The sequence below is a fragment of the Molothrus aeneus genome, chromosome 21, assembly GCF_037042795.1.
Source record: "Molothrus aeneus isolate 106 chromosome 21, BPBGC_Maene_1.0, whole genome shotgun sequence".
NCBI lineage: Eukaryota > Metazoa > Chordata > Aves > Passeriformes > Icteridae > Molothrus > Molothrus aeneus.
Window position 1 is genome coordinate 7,906,056 of NC_089666.1, and position 21,148 is coordinate 7,927,203.

Here is a 21,148-nt window from a genome sequence, read left to right on the forward strand (position 1 = left end):
TCTCCTCTAGGGCAGGGGGATGTGGGGACCTTTGGGGGATGTGGGGACCTTTGGGGGATGTGGGGACCTTTCCCAGCTGGAATTTGTGCTCCCAGCTGGAATTTGTGCTCTCTCTGGGGGATGAGGAGGGATCTGGCTCTGCTCCTCGGGCTCAGAGCCACCCCGTGCTCCCTGAATTTGCCTGCAGGGCCGTGCTGGGGGCTGGGAAAGCCACATCCACATCCTGTGGAGCAGAAGGAGCAGGAAATTGGGAACACGCTCCTGCACACCAGGCTCACAGGCTGCTTTCTGGGGGGAATCAGCCACATCTCCCCAGCCCCAATCCCAGCTGATCCCACTGCGGGCTCCACGGATGTGGGGAAATCTGGGAATCAGCTGGTTTGGAGCGAGGGAAGGGGGAATCTGTTTGGAGCTGGGGCAGCAGAGCCAGATCAGCGCTGTTCCCACCCCGCACCAGACTGGGACAACTGGGGGGGCTCAGCCTGGAGAGGGGAGGCTCCAGGGGGATTTTTGTCTAAAGGGGGCTTAGAACCAGAGGGAGCCTCCTTTTTCCAGGGGCAGGGGGAGACAGGACACGGGGAAGGAATTTAAACTAAAAGAGGAGAGATTTCGGCGGATTTTTGGAAGGAATTCTTCCCTGGGAGGGAGGGGAGGCCCTGGCACAGGTGATTCCATGGATTCCCCATCCCTGGAGGTGTCCAAGGCCAGGCTTGGAGCAGCCTGGGGTGGTGGCAGTGTCCCTGCCACGGCAGGGAGGGGACACGGGGACGCTCAAGGTCCCTTCCAGCCCTTTGCTTGCGCACAGCTGGGGCGAAGGAGCCAAACAGGAGCCCGGGGATGGAAGCCAAGCGCAATTCCAGGCCGGGAGTCCCTCCCCAGCCGCTCCCCAGGGCCGTGGCCCCGCTCAGGGAGGCCGACAGAAGCCCTGGCAGAGCCCTCCAGGCGCTCCTGGCCTGCCCTGCCCTCCCTGGGGAGCATCCATATGGAATTCCCTGCTCCATGTGCTCTGCAGATGGCTGCAGCACGTGCAGGGGGTGATTCCAAAGGCAGGGGACACAAGTGGAGAAACAAATGAATTGAATTAATGCCCGTGTTGAAAAAGCTTTAATCAGCCCTCCCTCTGCCAGGCTTTGATGCTTCCCTCAGCCTTTGGAGTTTTGAGGGATGGGGTTCGGAGTGTTCCAGGAAGGTTTTGTGGGATTGGAAATCCTGGCTCCTGCTGTGGGGGGAGTTGGGAAGAACGGAGAAACCCTGGAGTGTCCATCCCAGGACGCTGTGGCCCCTCAGGGGTCTGCAGGTGAGACAGGGAGTGGGAGGGAATGCACAGGGACCAATCCAAGCCTTGTCCCTGCACACACATCCCAAAATCCCTCCCACAGCTCCCACAGCCTTGGGAATGCTCCCATTCCCTGGGGAGCCCCCTCAGGGGGGAGAATTCCCTAAAATCCATCCCAGCCTTCCTGGCACAGCTCCAGCCACTCCCTGGATCCCATCCCTGTCACAGAGAGCCGGGATCGGCGGGACACAGCCGGAGCCAGGGGCTGCTGCAGCTCCGGGAAGGCTCCGGGGATCGGGAACAATCCCGCTTTTTATGGGAACACACGGCTGACATCCGGGAGCCAGGGGCTGCTCCAGCTCCCGGGAACAATCCCGCTTTTTGTGGGAACACACGGCTGACATCTGGGGGAACAGGAAACGGGAAACTTCCTGGCAACGGTGTGTCCCCAGGACATGGGAATGGCACAGGAATGGCACTGGGAATGCCATGGGGAATGCCGTGGGGAATGGCACTGGGAATACCACGGGAATGGCACTGGGAATGCTGTGGGGAATGGCACTGGGAATGCCGCTAGGAATGTCATGGGAATGGCATTGGGGGTGCCACTGTGAATGGCACGGGGATGCCACTGGGAATGCCATGGGAATGCCATGGGAATGCCATGGGAATGCCACTGGGAATGCCACTGGGAATGCCATGGGAATGCCATGGGAATGCCACTGGGAATGCGGCGGAGCTCGGGAATTCCAAGCCCACGGGCCCGCTGGATGGGCCGGGCTCCGTGCGGAGGGTGGGGTCCCTCAGCGGAGAGGGGGCCGGGGGTCCCCGTTGGTGCCGCTGCCCCGTTGGTGCCGCCGCCCCGTCCGTCCCCGGTGGTGTCGCCGCCCCGTCCGTCCCCGGTGGTGTCGCCGCCCCGTCCGTCCCCGCGGCTCCCCCGGTCCGCTCGTGCCCTCTGCCGGTGCCTGCCCGGCGGAGCGGGGCTGGGTCCCCGTGGATCCGCGGCGGTGGAGTCCCCGCAGCAGCCTGGGAGAGCTCGGGAGGGCAGGGGTGGGTTGGGAGAGCGGAGTGACCGAGCCCTGGCACGGTTTGGACGGAAGGGACCTTCGGTGCCATCCCATCCCCTGGGCAGGGACCCCCAGCACCCCAGGGTGCCCCGAGCCCCGTCCTCGGACACTTCCAGGGATGCGACATTTCTGGGCACCCCCGTCCTTTCTGGGCACCCCCGTCCTGTGTCTCACCGCCCCCTAGGGCAGGGTTCCCTTTCCCTGCTCTATCCTAAGCCCCAGTCCGTGACCCTGCCATCATCCCATGGAGCCGGAGCAGGGATCCCCCCTCTGAGCCCTCCTGCAGCTCCGGGCTGGGGACGGAGATGCCCACGCCGTGCCCAAATTTCCCTGCTCGCATCCCTGCCGTGTGCCACCGCTCCCAGGGCACGGTGCCAGCCCTGGTGTCCCCGTGCTGTCCCCACCCGCCGTCCTGGGCACCCTCCGCTGCTCCTCAGCTTCTTTCCCCCCAGTTCTCCTGCGCTTTTCCTGGAGCTGCAGCACAGTTTCCATCCACGAGAGGCCACTTTCCTCTCGCGTTTGCTGCTGCGGCGCCAGGAAAGGCCGGCAAGAGGAACCTGGATGTTTCTCCCAGTTCGTGTGGATGTTTCTCCCCGTTCGTGGCTTTTTGGGATTTCCTGCCCAGCTCCTTCCCAACTTTTCCTCACTTCTTCTTGCCAGGAAGAGAGGAATTGGTAAGAAACTTCTCTGGAGTTTTTCCTTGGGGTTGTATTTCCTTAAATAATTCCTTTGGCATTGCAGGGAGCCAGGTGGGAGCAGAGAAGCCTGGAGGTTTCCCACCTCTGTGTCAGCAGATCCAGCATCTCCTGCCATGGGAAAACCTCAGCTGGGAATTCCAGCATGGTTTGGGTTGGAAGGGACCTTCAATCCCATCTCATTCCACCCCCCCTTCCACTCCACACTTCCAGAAGGATCTGGGGGCAGTGTCCTGCAGGATGAGCCTGCAGAGAGCTTGGAGCAGATCCCAGACCCGCTGTGACCCTGCCCAAGCTTTCCCATTCCATCAATCCCACTGTGCCCTGCTGGAATGACCCCGGCAAGGAGGGCAGTGACCCCTCCAAGCGTGCCCAGGGGACAGGAGGGGACCAGAAATCACTGGGGGAAAACTTCGAAGGCTCAGGGGGCAGGAAATTCCCTCTGGGCAGGAGGGAGAACTTCCCTGGGCAGTGCCAGAGCCCAGGGGTGGGGATGCTCCAGAGGGGTGGGGATGCTCCAGAGCCAGCTGGGCACCACCCTGTGCCCGGGGATGGCTCTGCTGAGGTGGGCCCTGGGGTCCCTCCCGGGGTTCTGTGGATCCTGCAGGGCAGCAGAGGGAGGCCGGGCTGGCCTCACCCTCCTGGCTCCTTTTCCCCTCCCCTCCCCGTGCCAGCACCTCCCTCACTCATCCCAAATGCCCAGATTCCCTCTGCACTGCGGGATCCATTGATTTTCCAGTCACTGGGAGCGACCCCCACTCTCGTCCTGGCTGTCCCCCCACTTTTGGAGGTTTATGGGATTTCATTCCGCTCAGCCCTGCTGCTGCCAGGGGCTCCAGCCAGCCCTTGCATTAAATCCCCTGGCTCAGCCTGTGCTGATCTTTAATTGAACGTTCTCTGCCTCCTGCTCATCCAGCCTTGGGTGGCTTCCAGGGCTGCAGGGAAGGGAAAGGATGGAGGTGGCACTGGCAGGGGGACCAGCCCTCAGCGGGGTGAGGAATCAGGTGGGAACTCTTCCCTCTGCTGCTGCCTCTCCAGGGGGTGGATGGAGATGTTTTCTGCTGAACGTGGCACAGGGAAATCCACTTTGATGGGATTAAAATGGATATCCTCCGGGCTGAAGGAGGGGAATGAAAGGAAAGTCCTGAGGAAAACGGGACCAGGTGTTTCCCAAAAATGCTGTGGCTGCCCCTGGATGTCTCCAGGGCAGACTGGAGCATCCTGGGACAGTGGGAGGCGTCCCTGGAAGGCAGGGCTGGAATGGGACGATCCTGAAGGTCCTCCACGCCCCAGCCATTCCCTGATTCCATCAAAACAAGGGAGGGGGTTTCACCTGCAGAGAGCTTTGCCCGCCCTGGTCTGGCGCCTCTTCCCCGGCCCCTCTGGCAGGTCAGGCTTGATCCCCTCTGATCCCAAATCCAGGCCCAGCGCTGGGATTGGGCCCATCCTGAAGCATCTCCTGGGCTCTGGCAGAGCTCTGGGAGAAGGGGAAGGGGCAGAGACGCTGCTCCCACCCCCCTGCCCCGCTCCTGCTCTGGGCTGGAGGCCTGCACCACCCAAACTGGGACAAACCCAGTACAGGAAGGATGAGCCCAGCTTTAAAGTGGTTTTTCACTGGGGTGGAGCAGGGTATCAGAGGAGGTGAGTGTTCCAGCACCAGCCAGCCTGGTTTGGCCGCATTTGCTATAAAAAGCAGAAATTTAATGAATATTTGTGCCCTGCCAGCCTTTCCCAGGCCGAGCACCCTCGCAGGAGCCGCCTGCCCCTTCCCATGGAGATTCCTGGGGCACTCCTGGTTTCCAGCAGGATTTGATTGACTCAGTTTTGAGGCCAGGAGAGAGAGGGAGCTGCTTGCAGCAAATCCTGCCCGACTGGACCGGGAGCAAGCCCTGGGCAAGGCTCTGGTCCCAGGCTGGGCTTTGATTTGAGCTCAGCCTGGGCAGATTTCCTTCCCTTCCATCAAAGCCTCTGGATTCAAACTTCTGCCTTTTCCATTTCGGAATATTCTCCTGAGGGGGGTGGGATCCGACAGCTCTGCAGGACAGGATCCCATCCCTGACCCCAGACCGGTTTGGGGTGGAAGGGGCTTTGAAGTTCACCCCATTCCCACGGGCAGGGGCACCCCCAGCGCCCCAGGGCGCTCCGGCCTGGCCCTGGACACTGCCAGGCATGGGGCAGCCACAGCTCATCCAGGAAACCTCCTCCACCCTCACCTACAGCCCTTCCGGCCCTGGCGTGGGGGAAAACCAGCCCGGATCATTGCTTGGGGTGGGAGCCGAGCTGCAATCGGCTCCTGCAGCCCAGAGCCCCCCGTGCCAGGGCTGCTGCCCCCCCCGTGCCAGGGCTGCTGCCCCCCCGTGCCAGGGCTGCTGCCCCCCCGTGCCAGGGCTGCCAGGGCACGGCCAGCGCTGCCCCCCGTGCCAGGGCTGCTGCCCCCCGTGCCAGCGCTGCCCCCCGTGCCAGGGCTGCTGCCCCCCGTGCCAGCGCTGCCCCCCGTGCCAGGGCTGCTGCCCCCCCCGTGCCAGGGCTGCTGCCCCCCCGTGCCAGGGCTGCTGCCCCCCCCGTGCCAGGGCTGCTGCCCCCCGTGCCAGGGCTGCTGCCCCCCCCGTGCCAGGGCTGCTGCCCCCCCGTGCCAGGGCTGCTGCCCCCCCGTGCCAGGGCTGCCAGGGCACGGCCAGGGCTGCTGCTCCCCCCGTGCCAGGGCTGCCAGGGCACGGCCAGCGCTGCCCCCAGCCCCGCGGGGTCCCCGGTGCCGCTGTCGCTGCCCGGGCAGGGGACACGGGCGGGGCTGCGGCTGCTCCGCTGCCAGCCCGGGCTCTCCAGCCGGGATTATGTGTCTGGACAAGCCCTCGGCAGCTGCTTTCCAGCTCTCGCCGAACAAAGAGCACTTTCATGGCTCCGGGAAAGGAGCAGAGCGGGGTTTGTGGCTGAGCCAAGAGCTGAGGGGCTCAGGAGCCCTCTCGAGGGGGGCGTGGGCACTCAGGGTGGCACACACGGGGCTCCGTCCCCCTGGCACTGCCCTCCCCGCCTGCCCCCAAGCATCCCCAAGCTTTCCTGGGCACTGCACCAGCCCCGCTCGTGCTGCTAAAGCCCAGCCCAGCCAGCCTGGGGCTGGGAAATTCAGGTTTTCCTGGTGGGCTCAGCTCTTCCCCCTCTCCCCCCTGCTCGTCCCCCTTTTCCCGGCTGGAACACCGCGGGGAGCTGCTCTGGAGTGCCTGAGTCAGAGCAGCCCTAATGGATGAGGCTGCAGCTCCCGGAGAGCACTTTGGATAATTGCAAGGCTGCGCCAGGATGCGCTGCCCTGGCAGCTCCTGAGCAGCTGACACAGGCTCTGGAGCCTCCTTGGCTCCTCTCCCGCTGCCTGCAGCAAACTCGGCGGCCTTGGGGGGACTGGGCTGCCTCGCCAGGTGCTTTCAGCTTAGCTGAGGGCTTAGGGCAGCTGGCAGAGCTGAGGGAGCTTCCCTTGGCTTCCCTTTCTCTTCCACAGCCCAGCAAAGGAGGTTTGGAGGGGAAGGATCAGGGAATCGTGGAATGGGTTGGGTTGGAAGGGCCCCTTAGAGCTCAGCCAGCCCCACATCCCTGCTCTGAGATTTTCCTTGGATTTTCCCCTTCTTCTCTTGCCACTTTTTGTCGGGGTTCTAAAGTTTGGATTCAGCACTTTGCAGGGGATCCAAGAGGCAGATCCAGGGAAAGGAGCAGGCTGCTCTCCATCCCTCCATGGATCCTTCCACCCACCCATCCATCCATCCGTCCATCCATGGATTCCTCCATCCATCTGTGGATCCATCCATGGACCCATTCCACCCTCCATCCATCCATGGATCCATCCATCCATCCATCCATCCATGGATCCATCCCTCCTTCCCTCTCTCCATGCTCCTCAGCCTCCATCTGCCAATTCCTTGGCTCTCCCTGAGGCTGTTCCATCTTTTCCCCCCAAACCCCGCTCGCTCCCAGGCCCAGCAGGTGCAGAGCACCCTCAGCTCCCCTTTTCCTGCTCCCCCTCTCCCTGCAGGGCCTGAGCTGAGCCAGGACTGAGGCAGGGAATGATTCCCGGGGGTTTTTGGTGTTTCAGCCTCTCTGGGACAGCATCCCCGGCGTTATTAAACCAGGGAAAAGCAGGAGGAGAGCGCTCAGTGGCACAGGCAGGGCAGAACCCCGGGAGGAGCGGGCAGGAAGAGGTTAAACCCCTCTGCCCGCTCCGTGTGTGTGCTCGGAATGACGAATGCGGAGCCGAGCTCGGGGCAGGTTCAGATCCCGGCGCTGCCTCCTCTCAGCGTGGCCCCGGCAGGATGAAATATTCCCTGGTCATCCCCTCTGTGTGACTCACAAACTGATCCCAGAGAGGAGAAAGCTTTTCAAACCTCGCACTTTCAATGTCTTTTTTATTCTTCCCCCCCCCCCCCTCTCTCTCTCTTTCTCTCTTTTTTTTTTTTTTTATTTTTCTTTTGCCCACGCAGCAGCTGCAGGAAGGGTTTGGGACAAAATTCCACACAAAAGCCTTCATCTCCTGGAGAGCCTGGGCCAATAAATCCTGCTTGGAGGATGAAATGGGGTCGGGGGAGTGTGAAACCACGATTTGGGAGGGCTGGGTCCCTCTGTGCCCAGCCCTGGGCATTCCAGCCCTGCTGGGAGAGGCTCCAGCAGCTTCCCAAGGGTTGCCAAGGGCCCTCGGAGGGACGGGGAAAACCTTGGCTCCTTCAATCCTCCAAAAAAAAAAAAGAGGGAGAAAGGGAAAAGCTGGATCCCTGCATGCTCTGAATCTCAATCTTTCCTCTTTCAGGTCGTTCTGCTTCCCAGCACAATCTGTGTTTTCCATCGGGGAAAGCCCTGGAAGCTTTGGGAGCCTCTGTGGGATGGGGCAGTGCCAGCCCTGGGCAGCCAGGGACCCCCTGGGATCCCCCAGAGCACGGGGAATGTCACCGGAGGGAGCTGGGACTGCCCTGGCTGTGGGATTCCCCAGATTCTTGTGGGTTAACATTCGTGGCAGAAGGAAATAAGTGGGATTTGCCAGGAGGAACTGTGGATTCGCCCCTAGAATTGTCCAAGGAGCAACCTGGGATGGTGGAAGGTGTCCCTGGAATGCAGGGGGAGGGATGGGATCAACTCTGAGGTCCCTTCCCACCCAAACCATTCCAGGATTCCCCATTTCCCTCCGACATGGCCAGGGTCTCAGCTCCTTGTGATAAATTTGAGCTGAATTTGACGTTCCAGAGATGGTGACATCCCCCAAATGTCCTTGGCATGGCGTGGCCAGCTGGGAAATCCAAACCCAAACAGCTGGGAACAAACTGGGACAAGGCAGGGGATTCTGGAATTTAAAGCAGGAAAGGTTTTTGGTGTTTGACTCCAAGTATTTTTCATCTCTGCATCCACGGCTCCCACATCAGATCCTGGGAATTCTGGGGTGGGATGACAGGAGAGACTGGGGATGTCCAGTTCCAGCTGCACAAAATTCCCAATGCCCCTTCCACAGAAAATGGACTCAGAAATTCTCTGGAATTTAAAGCAGGAAAGGTTTTTGGTGTTTGATTCCAAATATTCTTCATCTCTGCGTCCACAGCTCCCACACTGAATCCAGTGGGTGGGATAAGAGGAGTGATGTCCAAATTCCTGGACAAAATTCCCTTACACTGAACGCAGGAATCCCTCTGGAATTCAAACCAGGAAAGGATTTGTTGTGTTCCATTCCAACATTCCTCAGCCCCACCGATGCATCCACCCCAAATCCTGCTCCACATCCCGAGGCTCTCCCCCATCCCCTGGACCTGCCAGAGCTGAATTTCCCCTCTCTGTCAGTGCAGAAATGCTGTGGCTGCACTTTCCCTGCCCAGCTAATCCCATTTGTCTCCTGGCTGCTCCCAAAACGCCTTTTAAGGATTCCCAGCAATGCAGCAGAGAAATCCATTTGCAGGGACGAGGCAGCCAGGAGGGGAATTTTGATTTCCCACTTATGAGAGGATGACAAGGTGAGGGAAGCGGGGGAAGATGGATGGCCCAGAGAAGCATTTTCACTCTCCCCAATTAATCCTGGCGTGGCTGTAATCAATCAGGGGAGGGAGGAATCAGGTGGGAACGCTTCCCTCTGCTGCTGCCTGGCCTGGGGGATGGATGGAGACGTTTTCTCCTGGATGCGGCGCGGGGAAACCCACTCAGGCTGGGATTTCTGGGAGGGGAGAAAATGGATATCAGGGGCCAGGGCTCTCTTTTCCCTGCAGGGAGAGCAGATTGAGGCCATCAATCCACATTAGGGAGGCTCCGTGGCCGCACAGAATTCCAGCAGGAGGAATTCCAGCAGCCCCCCGGCGTTTCTGAGGATGGGATTTGATCCTGGGGCATCGTTCGCCCTCAAGCTCACGCTGGGTTTTCCTTCTGCTCCTCTCCCTTTTTCCCTTTTGATTTTGGTTCCTTGTGGTTCACTGGGTGCTTTGGCACCTGAGCTGGGGTTAAGTTAAACCCTGCTGGAGGCTCAGGGCTGCTAAACCCAGCCCTAAAACACCTGGTAGGGGTGTGGGGGGCTCTGATCCCAAGGATTTGGGGCTGAAAATCCCAGAAATCCTGGCCCTTGATCCCATTCCAGGCTGAATTCCTGCCACCCTGTCATTAGAGCTCAGAACCCGCCCTGGTTTGGGGTTTTCCCCCGGAGTCCAGGGAATTTGGGCACATTCAGCACAATTCCCTGCTTTTCCTGCCCGTGGGACAAAGCCTGGATCCCAGTGGCTCCAGGAGATCAGCTGGGAATTTTTAACCCTGTTCTCACCCAGTTTTTAACCCAATTCAAGGCCGCCGGCCCAATTTGGGGAGGAAAGCACTGAATTCTCTTTTTTTCTTTTTTCTCCAGGATGTGAATTTAAACCAGAAAAGGTTTTTGGTGTTCCACTCCAGATATTCTTCATCTCTGCATCCATCCCACATCCAATCCTGGGACAACCCAGAGAACTCTGGGATGAGAGCAGTGACTGGGGATGCCCAATTCCATCTGGACAAAACTCCCAGTGCCCTTTACACTGAACACAGGAATTCCTCCGGAATTTGGTGAGGAAAAAGCCAAATTCTCCTTTTTTTTTTTTTTTTTTTCCTCCAGGATGTGACAGCTCCCTGTGAGTTCCTTGATTTTTTGGGGGGAAAAGCCCAAATTTTCCTGTGAGTTCCTTGATTTTTTGGGGGAAAGGCTCAAATTTTCCTGTGAGTTCCTCGATTTTTTTTGGGGAAAGGCCCAAATTTTCCTGTCCCCCCAGCAGAGCAGAGGGACAGAGGGACCCCCCCTTGGGGACGAAGCTGCTGTGGGGTGAAAGCCCCGAGTGTGGGGCTGCTCCCAGCCCTCAGCCCCGCTCTAATTAACAGATTTACTAATTTGGGACTCGTTATCCCGGAGCATCCCAGGGGCTGCTTGTTCCAGCTGCTCCTGAGTGACATCCAGAGGGTTTCTAACAGCACACAAAAGGAACTTGACAGCGGCAGGAAAGCACCGGGAGGGATTAAACTTGAAAGAGAAATAAGGGGAAAAATCACATTAAATCATTTTAGAGCTTACAGCAGTGGGAGCAGGGAGGGAAGCAAGGATGGGGACGCTGGAAATCAGGGATGGGGACGCTGCTGTCACCTCTGGGGCTGCGTTTTCCTCACCAGGGCCTTCATTTGCTTTCCGGGCAAATATTTGGCCCCGAACCCTGAGGGGTTCCTGCCCTGGCATGTGGGCAGTGCCAGGCCCTCCCTTCCCTTCTTTTCCCTCCTCCCCTTCCCTCCTCCATTTAGCCCCCACTCCCTCCAAAAAAAACCCTTGGAATTCCCACCCAAAATCACGCAGCGGTGTGAGGAAGCAAACCCTGCCCCATTCCTCGCAGTTTTTCCGAGATATTTTGATTTTCCGGGGCCGACTGAGCCACCTCCAAAGGCATTTCCAGAAGTTTTCCCGAGCCCCAGGTTCACAAGGAAGAGCTGGGACAAACCCCGGTGTTTTGAGTGCTTTTGGGAGCTGCTGTTTATTTGTTTTGGGCGCTGATTTGCCGAGGAATTCGCCTCGGTTTTCCCACAGAAACATCCCAGGTTTTTTTCTCCTGTTTCTCCTTTTATCAGCTTGAGGCTCAGCAATTCCCTGCGGGATCGTGCTGCTCCCTGCACACTGGCCCTAAAAAAGGTGATTTGATTCTTTTCCTGCCTTTGGGAAAATCCTTGTCCTTCTGAATCCCACGAAACCCCCACAAGCAGCTCGAGCTCCTCACATCTCACCTCCACCAAAAAACCCCTCAAGGCCAACTAATTCCATTCAAACCACACCAGATTGGGGCAAAAAACATCAAAAAAAAAACCTGTGAAATCCATTTTTCTCCTCACATCCCAGCTCTGGAAGCAGATGGAGGGGTGGGGCTAAAAGGAGACATCTCAAACCCAGAAAATTGTCAAAATTCAGCAGAAATAATTCCTCCCCTCTCCTCCCCTGCCAGGTTCTGGAGCAGGGAGTCCCAGCTGGTTCCTTCCACCTCAGGCTGAGCTTCTTTCTGGGATTTCCACTCCAGCAGTGCTCGAGGAATACAATAAAAATTAATTATTAAAACAGCAGGATAAAAAAAAAATATCGGCTGCCAGGGCACTGAAATATTTTTAGCTGATTGCTGGAGTTCAGAACAACCACAGAAGTGGAGCAATGGAGCTCCTCTGTCAGGAGCTGTGGGGCCGGGCCTCGGCTTTGAGGGATGGGGGTTTCCCAGTGCCCCTCAGCCAAAAACATCCAGGGTTTTTAGGGGAAGTTTTGGGGTGAGAAAATTGAGTTATGAGGACTTTCTTCAGGTCACTTCATCCTGGAACTTTCTGGGGGAAGTTTTGAGTGGAAAGAGCTCTGGGATGTGAAGTCTGTGGGGCCTGGCCTTGGCTTTGAGGGACAGAGGTCTCCCCGTACCCCTCAGCCAAAATCCAGGAGTTCTGGGGAAGTTTTGGTGAGAAAATAAGAGTTTTCTTCAGGTTGCTTCATCCTACACCTTTTTTGGGGGTTTTACAGCATAGGGAAGTCTGGTGGATTTGGAAATTATTTACTAAGAGGTTTCCTGCAGGCCTGAGCAGGCTCTGGGCCACTTTTTTGGTGAAAATGATCTCCCTGAAGCCCTTTTTGATAAGGATTTTATCCCTGAGGTGATAAAACCCTGCCTGCTTTGGATCAGGCAGCCTTCCCTTAGTGCTGACCTGGGAAATTCAGATTTTCAGAGGAGAAATGGAAGTTTTGAGTCGAAAGAGAACTGGGAGAAGCTGCGGGGTTACACTGTGGGAATGGGTTAGGACATAAAACGTCCAAGGTGCTTTCCCTGCAAATCCCACAGGATTTGGGACATTTCCAGGCAGATTTATGGGATCTCTGCTGCTCCATCCTCTTCAGGGACAAACTTTGGAACACTCAGCAAGATTAATTTATTTCTACATCTTAAACAAATGAGAGAAGGGGAGGAAAAGGAGTGTGGCACCCCCAGGGGCAAACAGCACAGAGCGCTCGGGATTCGGGGAATAAATTATTTGAGAATTTCGGGAAGGAGAGGAGCACACAGGGGAGGATGCTCTGTGGCTTGGAATTTGTTTGTCACAGGAGGACAGGGGACGCCTCAAGTGCCACATCCTCAGCTGGCAGGTGGTTAAACTTCACCCTGGGATCAGGAGCTGGGCTGGGTCGCACCAGGAGATTTTTTTAGGGCCATCAAGTGAAACAAGGAGAATTTTTAGGGCCATCAAGTGAAATGGTCTCGTAAAACGCCTCTGGGGGCCGGCTGATTTATGGAGGGCACAAACAACATCCCTCCCCCGGTGCCACTTAACTTTTTAACTTTTCATTTTCTATCTGCCCTAATTGCTGGGACATGTGGGGAAATCACCCTGCAGCCCCTGGGGAGCGGGGCCACGGGGCTTGGGATGGCCTGGGGTGGAGAAAGAGGTGGGATGAGTTGATTTTAAAGTTATTTTCAGCCACTCCATGGTCCCACGGGTGGCTCTGTCACAGCTCATGTCCCCAGTGCGGGTCACCCCTGTGCCCAGGGATGGATCTGTGGGGTCCCAGCAAAGCAGGACCAGCCCTGCCTCAGTTTCCCTGTGGGGAAAACACGGGAGCGTCTTTGGGGTGGAACTGGGGGTGACAGGGAGGGAAATGCCGGGGTGTCACCGCTCTTTGAGCATCTCGGGGGTGCGGGATGGAGCGAGGGACACCCCGGAACAGGGCTGGGGGTGACAGGGAGGGAAATGCCAGGGTGCCACCCCTTTTGAGCACCGCAGGGTGCAGAATGGAGAGAGGACAGCCAAGAAAAGGGCTGGGGACAGCTGCCACTCACAGTGGGGGCGACAAGGAGGGACAAACCCCCACCTGGGGCATCTCGGGGGTGCGGGATGGAGCCAGGGACACCCCGGGCCAGGGCTGGGGACAGCTGCCCCTCACGGCGAGGGGGTGGCGGGGCCGGCTGCGGTCCCTACACCTTTAAAAGTCTCCTCACGTTGCGGCGCTGATTATCCATTAACCGCGGCTCCCTTTCCTGGGGGCGGCGTTCGCACCGAGCGCTGCCAGCAGGGCGGGCGGGCGGCCGCGCTGCCTTCCTCCCTTCCTTTCTCCCTTCCTCCCTCCCTCCCTCCTCTCTCCCCCCTAACCCCCGCTCCCTCCTTATCAGCAATTCAGATTGCATGCAAATCTGCGCGCTTTCTTCCCGGGCCACGGCAGCGAGCGCCGAGCGCCTTCCAGATCTCCTCCTCCTCCTCCTCCTCCTCCTGGGATTTTCCTCCTTCTCCCCTCCCCTCGCTGCCTCCCTTTCCCTCCCTCCCCTCTCTTTCTTTCCTCCTTTTCACCTCCCTGGAACAAAAGTGGCCCTTTCGGCTGCGGCGCCAGCGCTGCCTGCGAGCGGGGCCGCTTTGTCTGCCGGGCCCGGCGGCACCGCCACCGCCATGGGGCCGCGGCTGGCACCGACGCTGCTGGCGCTGCTGGCGCTGCTGGCACCGCTGGCACGGCCGGCCCGGGCCGGCTGCCCCGAGCGGGAGCTGGAGCGCCGCGAGGAGGAGGCCAACGTGGTGCTGACGGGCACGGTGGAGGAGATCATGAACGTGGACCCGGTGCACCACACCTACTCGTGCAAGGTAGAACTTTCGCCCCGCGTGCGGTTTGGGCTGGAATCGGGGCTTTCTTTTTTAAGCTGTGAGAGGTTCCAGCTACCGTGTGGCCGGGGGGGTGGGGGGGATCTCCAGAGGTTGCTTTTTATGGGCATTTCCCTCTTTGGCTCTGGCGCGATGCGGAGCTGCCTCCCAACTTTCCGGGAGGTGCTGGAGCCTCTCCTGTTGACTTTAGCAGCATCTCGAGTTTTCCTGCAGCCCGAGCTATTGTTTAACCACCAACCTGGCCTCGGGCTCTGGGGGCTTTTTATCTCCCCCCGAAGCGGAGAGACGCTGGAGTCCCGAGCAACCTGAAATCCCATCCGCCCGCTTGACAGAAAACGTGCCGGATGCCTTAACCCTTGCCAGGGCAGGAATCTCGCTTGCAAGGACACTCTCCTCCCTTGCCTTTCCCTCTTCTCCTCACTCCCCTTTTCCTCCTGAAAACCCCGATTTTGCGGGGCCGGGGGCGATGCTTTGGTGGAGGAGAAGAATTTGAACTTTCCCTTCGCAGAACTCTCCCTGCGGAGCTCTGGAGCATCCCCCGAGCATCCCCCAGCCCCTGCCCGCTGCCAGCGCCCCCCGACCCATCTGCAGCTCGCAGCCCCCCCGGCACCGTCTGTTTGCAGCGTGTCTGGCACATCCTGGGTGCTGCGCCGAGCATTAATGAGCTGTGCCCGTGCTGGGGCTCAGATGGATGTGGCCACCTGAGGCCGGAGCGAGGTGGCCACGGGAGGTGGCCCAGGGGCGCTGGTGGCGAGGCAGAAGTGCCAGGGTGAGAAATGAACCCATTTTTCTCCCCGCTGCGGACTCGCAGTGAGGTGTCTGCCTGGCAGAAAAATCATCCTGCAGCAGCAGGGCAGGAGGCTGGGATGGGGAAAGCTGAGATGGGGAAAAGGTGAGATGGGGAAAGCTGGGATAAGGAAAAAGTGAGATGGGGAAAGCTGGGATGGGAAAAGCTGGGATAAGGAAAAGCTGGGATGGGAAAAGCTGGGATAAGGAAAAGCTGGGATGGGGAGAAGCTGGGATAAGGAAAAGCTGAGATGGGGAAAGCTGGGATGGGGAAAAGGTGAGATGGGGAAAGCTGGGATGGGAAAAGCTGGGATAAGGAAAAGCTGGGATGGGAAAAGCTGGGATAAGGAAAAGCTGAGATGGGGAGAAGCTGGGATAAGGAAAAGCTGGGATGGGAGAAGCAGCTCTGCCTTTGCAAGGTGCAATCCAGCCCCAGCTGGAGCAGCCAGCAGTGGGATGGGGCTGCCCGTGGTGCCGTTCTGGGAAGCACAGTCTGAATTCCTCACACTGGGAAGGGAATCTCTTCCCTGCCTTTCCCTGAGCAGGGTGAGGTTTGTGCTGCTTGCTCTGGAGTTTGGGATTTTGCTCCTGCCCGTTCCTGCTCTCCAAAGAGCACAGAAGGGCCAGGACAGGTTCCTGAGAGATCATTCCAGCCTTGGAGTTGTGTGAAAGCAGGAAAGCTTTCACCCCATCCCATCCCATCCCGTCGTGGCAGTGCTGTGACATTCGGGAATTTTCACAGGACAGCAATTCCCTGTCCCTTTCCCTGCCCATCAGCCCTTCCTGTGCCATTTTTAGTGGCATTCCATGGTGTCTTTGCAGGGAAAACCAGCTTTGGAATGGGATTTGGGGTGTCCCGAGGAGCTGGGAGCAGATGCATCTCCTGCCACTGCAGTGACTCGGGATGTGCAGCTTTGCAGCAGCTCTTGGCTCATTGCCCTCCTCGCATCTTCCCAAGTCTTGGAATGGGAACTGTGTGCATTTGCCATGCCTGCAGTTTGTTTTGGTTTGGTTTTGGTTTGTTTTTAACCTAAATTCCAGCAGCAGCAGCTCGGGATTAAACCTGACCCCTGGCTCCTGCTGTCCTTGCACTGCCCTCGGGGGAGCTGGGAGAAATCCAGGATCTTGTGCTGAGGAAATTCCTGCCCCAATTCCTCCCGGCCTGCCCTCGGAGCCCCCCACCGTTATCTGCTGTCAGCCTCTTCCTTATCTGCAGAGGAAAGGCACGGTGTGGGGAGCTCCCACACCCAAAAATCCGAGTTTGGCTGGAGCTGGGTGGTCCGGGAGGCAGCGGGCGCGTGGGGATCCGTGAATTCCGTGCTTGGGGCATTGTTCTTCCCAAACCCTCCCAGCTGAGCGCTTCGATAGAGGCAGATAAGCACCGGGAGGAGAAATGTGAAGTTAATGTTAGACAAACACCCCGAAATAGCTGCCAGCCGTGCCTGGGCTGCCAGGGGAGCTGGGGGGCAGGAGGAACAGGCTGACAGAATTCCCAAAAAGTGGCTGCCGTGCCCTTTTCCCGAGGGATTTGGCACTCCTGAGTGCAGTTTCTGAGTTCTGCCCAAAGCTGCTGCTGCTGCTGGCATTGTCCCTTCCTGCCCCCTGAAGCGCCTTTTTCTGGGCTGTCCCCATGGTTAGCGAGGCAGCTGCTATTTATAGGGTAAATCCAGGTTCTGTGAGGGCCCTAGGAAGTGTGGAAGAGGATGTGGATCCTGTTCGGGACAATGGAGCACAGATTTTGGGGGGGTTTTGTGGGAATCGCTGGGTCCTGGGGAAGGGGCAGGGAAAAGGCACAGGAAGGGACAAAAAAGGGGAGGGGGAAGGATTGGAAATCAGAGCTGAAAGTGACTTTTCTCTCCCAAACTCCCCAAAATTTCGTAGAAGCAGAGCTGATTCTGGCTTTTATCTCCCAAAATTCCCACAGTTTCCTGCTGACCCGTTTTGGTGCTTCCCCTCCCGGGTGACAGCTCCTCCAGAGGGATCTTTGCTCCAACTTCCCGCCTGGCTTTACACAACCAGTCCCGGCATTTCCCGGCCTTTTCCGGGCAGGAATGTTCTGTACAGGTGGTCCCCTTCCTTGCTATGGCCTCACCCCCCTGGCATGCTGGAAACCCCTTTTATTTTTGGGGTTTTAACTTTTCCCCCTGCCTTTAAAACACACCCGTGCCTGGATAAAGTTGTGCCTCCGCGGAGCTTTAAAACCCCCTTGAAACTCGGCGTTTTCTGCTCTCTCCGGAAGAACAGAGCTCTCCAGGGCAGTGTCCTCCTCCCAACAGGTCCCGGCCCCATTTTTTCTCCCTCCCTCCCTTCCTTTTCTCGGCGGTGCTCGCTGCCGCCGGTGAGTCAGCGGTGACAAAGTCTCGATTGCGGCGCGCTGATGAAGGGGATGCCCCGCAGGTGATGGCCGGGCCGCGGAGCCGCGCTCGCCCATTCATTAGGGTGGGGAGGAGGCCGCCGGGCTCTGATGTGTCTGTGGCCTGCCTCGGAGCGCCCCAGCCACGCCAATTAACGCCAATCCCCATCTGCTGCAGAGCTGGAGGAGAGTTCAGCTTTTTCCCCACCCAAAAAAAAAACCAACAAAACCCCAAACCCCGAGCTGTGAAAATGCCCCGCACGCCGGAGCCAGCCCCGGGCTGTGTTTTCTGCTGCTGGAGGAGGGGTGGTTTTGTTGTTTTTTTTTTTTTTTTCCCTATTTTCCCTGCTTTGTCTGGCTGTGTCTTTGCCCTGGTTTGCTGCTCACCTGCCCCGGGGCTGCAGGAGGTGCGGCTGGGGAAGGTGTCTGGGCTTGACTGCGGGCAGGGAGGCAGGAGGAGCGGCTGGGGAGGCAGCGGGGCTGGCTGGGAGCGGGGCTGTGCCCTGCACACCTTCCCAGAGCGGGGCTGTGCCCTGCACACCTTCCCAGGGCTGGCTGGGAGCGGGGCTGTGCCCTGAACACCTTCCCCAGAGCGGGGCTGTGCCCTGCACACCTTCCCAGAGCGGGGCTGTGCCCTGAACACCTTCCCAGAGCGGGGCTGTGCCCTGAACACCTTCCCAGAGCGGGGCTGTGCCCTGTGCACCCTCCCCAGGGCTGGCTGGGAGCGGGGCTGTGCCCTGAACACCTTCCCAGAGCGGGGCTGTGCCCTGCGCACCCTCCCCAGGCTCACCTGGGCTGGCCCCTGGGGCTGGGAGTGCTGGGGGTGCCGCGGTTTCTGTGGGGTCAGGGCAGGGAGGCTCCTCGGGCTCTTATCGGGCTCGTATCACTGCGAAAATCCCGCCTGGGCATCCCTGGGGGCAACTGGGGAAATTCCAGTGTCCCAGCAGCCTCTGGGGGAAGGAAATGTCCTGGTCTCCATCCTGAACCCAAACCTCTCCATCCTGAACCCAAACCTCTCCATCCTGAACCCAAACCTCTCCATCCTAAATCTAAACCTCTCCATCCTGAACATAAACCTCTCCATCCTGAACATAAACCTCTCCATCCTGAACCTCTTCATCCTGAACCCAAACCTCTCCAACCTAGACATCTTCATCCTGAACCTCTCCATCCCAAACCCCTCCATCCCAAACCTCTCCTGGCCTGTTCCTCCAGGTATTCCCTCAGGTGCTGTCCCTGCTCCCAGCCAGCAGAAACCAGAGCTGTCCCTTTCAGGCCCCTCTCATTCCCAAATGTCCATGGAAATGCAGGTCCTGCTCCTTCCTCGCTCCGAGGGAGGATGAGGAGGAGGATGAGTGCGAGTGGGGTTTGCTTGAGTTAAACCTCAGCAAATTTCAGGGAGATTTCTGCCCTCTCTGGTGGGATTTGGGGTTTAAGCTCACCCTGCTGGGAGCTGGGCTTGTGCTGGAGGACCACAGAGGAGAGAAAATCCCATGGAAACCTCGGGGCAGCAAAACTTTGCCCCTGTCCCTGTTCCTCCCCATCAGCTTGGATCTGGGATGTGCAGGGAGGGACACATCCCACCTAGGAATTTTTCCATTATCATTTATTTTTTATGAAAAGACATTTTCATAAAAAATATATTTTTATAATAATTCTAGTTTTTATAATAATTCTAGTTTTATAATTCTGTTTTTATAATTCTATATTTATAGAATTATAAATATAGAATTTGGGCACTTTCCATTCTATTTTTAAATTATATTTTTGTAATTCTATTTTTAAATTCTATATTTAAAATTCTAAAATATATTTAAATATATTTAATTAAAATATATTTAAAATATATTTTGAAATAGATCTCAAACTCTATATTTATAATTCTATTTTTAAATCCTATTTTTAAATTCTACTTTTATGATTCTATTTTTAAATTCTACTTTTATAATCCTATTTTTACCATTCTGTATTTTTCTCTGTTTGTAAGTGCTGCTGCTTTGGGGTGGCTCAGCCCCGGGTGCCCCAGCTCTGCTGCTGGAGCATGGGGCAGAGTGGAGCCGTGGCTGAGCGCTCCACGCCCGGGAGCAGCCGGGGCATGTGCGGCCCCAGAGGAGCTGTCCCAGCCCTGCTTGCACCTGGGCTGCTCCCGCGGCTCAGGTATGCAGCAGGGCAGGGAGGGTGCAGTTGTTGGGATGATAATTGGGGTAATTTATTGCTTTTTTTGGGCGGCTGCGCTGCCTCAGAGCTCAGACCCCCCAAGCCTGAGGTCCTGCTCCCAATGTTTCACCAGCAGGAGAAAGTGTGAGGAGAGCAGGGGGAGATGAACTCCTCAGCTCGGTTCTTCGCCTTGGTTTGTGCCTGCAGGGCACAGGCAGCGCTGAATTTGTGCTGAATTTATTCCCTTTTCCTGCTTGGCAGGTGGGGCTGAGCAGGCGGCTCCGTGGCCACAGGGAATGTGGGAATGACCCCGTTCCCGTCCTTCCAGCCTGCCAGGGACACGCTGCGGGAGCTTGGCTCAGGCTCAGTGTGAGCTTTGAAGCCTTTTCCATCAGGGCTGAAATTCTGGAGCTCAGGCTAAAAAAACCAACCAACCAAACAAAAAAAACCCCACCCAAACAAACAAACCAAAAAACAAACCAAAACTCCCCCCCCCAAAAAAAAAGAACCCCAAAAAAAACCCAACCATAAACCCCCCCCAAAAAAAAAAAAAAAACCAAACCAAAACAAAAAAAAATTAAATTTGCGAGGTTGATCAGGGATCACAGGATTTGTGTTTCAGCCCCTGGTTTGAACTCTGCGAGCTCAGGGAGGAATTTGGCACTGGGGAGAAATCTCTGGGTCTGAACAGCCCCTCGGGTCTGGGGGGGACACCTGGAGCACAGGCAGAAACCTGGGAATGGTTCCTTGCCACCAGGAGCCCAGGAGGGGAAAGGGGAGCCCAGGGGAGGAAAAGAACGGCTCAGGAAGGGAAAAGGGGAGACCAGGGAGGGAAAAGAGGAGTCCAGGGAGAGGAAATGGGAGCCCAGAAGAGGAAAGAGGAGTCCAGGGAGGAAAACAGGAACCCAAGAAGGGGAAAGAGGAACCCTGAGAGGGGAAATTGGATCCCAGGGAGGGGAAATAATGGCTCAGGAAGGGAAAATGAGAGTCCAGAGAGGGAAAAGAGGAGCCCAGAGAGCACAACAGGCTGCCCCAACCCGCAGCAAGGCGGTGACCTCTCCCCTCTCCCCTCCCCGTGGCAGGTGCGGGTCTGGCGCTACCTGAAGGGCAAGGACATCGTCACCCACGAGATCCTGCTGGACGGGGGCAACAAGGTGGTGATCGGGGGCTTCGGGGACCCCCTGATCTGCGACAACCAGGTGGCCACGGGGGACACGCGCATCTTCTTCGTCAACCCCGCGCCGCAGGCGCTGTGGCCGGCGCACCGCAACGAGCTCATGCTCAACTCCAGCCTGATGCGCATCACCCTGCGCAACCTGGAGGAGGTGGAGCACTGCGTGGAAGGTGAGGGCTTCGTGGGGGTTTTGTGAGGTTTTTTTTGGGGTTTTTTTTGTGGGGTGTTTGTGGGATTCCCAGCCCCTGAATGGGCAGGGGTGCATGGTTCAACTCCAGCCTGATGCGCATCACCCTGCACAGCCTGGAGGAGGTGGAGCACTGCGTGGAAGGTGAGGCTGTTCTGGGGTTTTTTGGGGTTTTTTTGGGGGTTTTTGTGGGGTTCCCAGCCCCTGGATGGCAGGGGTGGTGGTTGAGGGGCATTGTCCTGGTTTTTGTGGTTTTGGGTGGTGGCACTGATTTTGGGGTCAGTGGATGATGGGCAGGTGACGATTTAGGATCCCTGCCCTGCCCCATCCCTGTCCCCCCC

At 57.7% G+C, this 21,148-nt stretch overlaps 1 protein-coding gene and 1 long non-coding RNA gene across 2 annotated transcripts in view; both read left to right on the forward strand.

Moving 5' to 3' along the window:
• The first annotated feature begins 2,894 nt into the window (after nt 1–2,894).
• On the forward strand, nt 2,895–11,594 carry LOC136565550 (uncharacterized). The gene is made up of 3 exons (XR_010784883.1): nt 2,895–3,017; nt 9,880–10,073; nt 11,483–11,594. It is a non-coding gene; the product is annotated as an uncharacterized lncRNA (long non-coding RNA).
• A 2,400-nt stretch (nt 11,595–13,994) lies between these two features.
• AGRN (agrin) overlaps nt 13,995–21,148 on the forward strand; it is a 73,304-nt gene continuing 66,150 nt past the window's right edge. The window contains exons 1-2 of the mRNA XM_066563778.1: nt 13,995–14,132; nt 20,529–20,790. Coding sequence (XP_066419875.1) covers nt 14,094–14,132; nt 20,529–20,790 — 301 coding nt within the window. The 5' untranslated portion in view covers nt 13,995–14,093. The remainder of the gene's footprint in view (nt 14,133–20,528; nt 20,791–21,148) is intronic.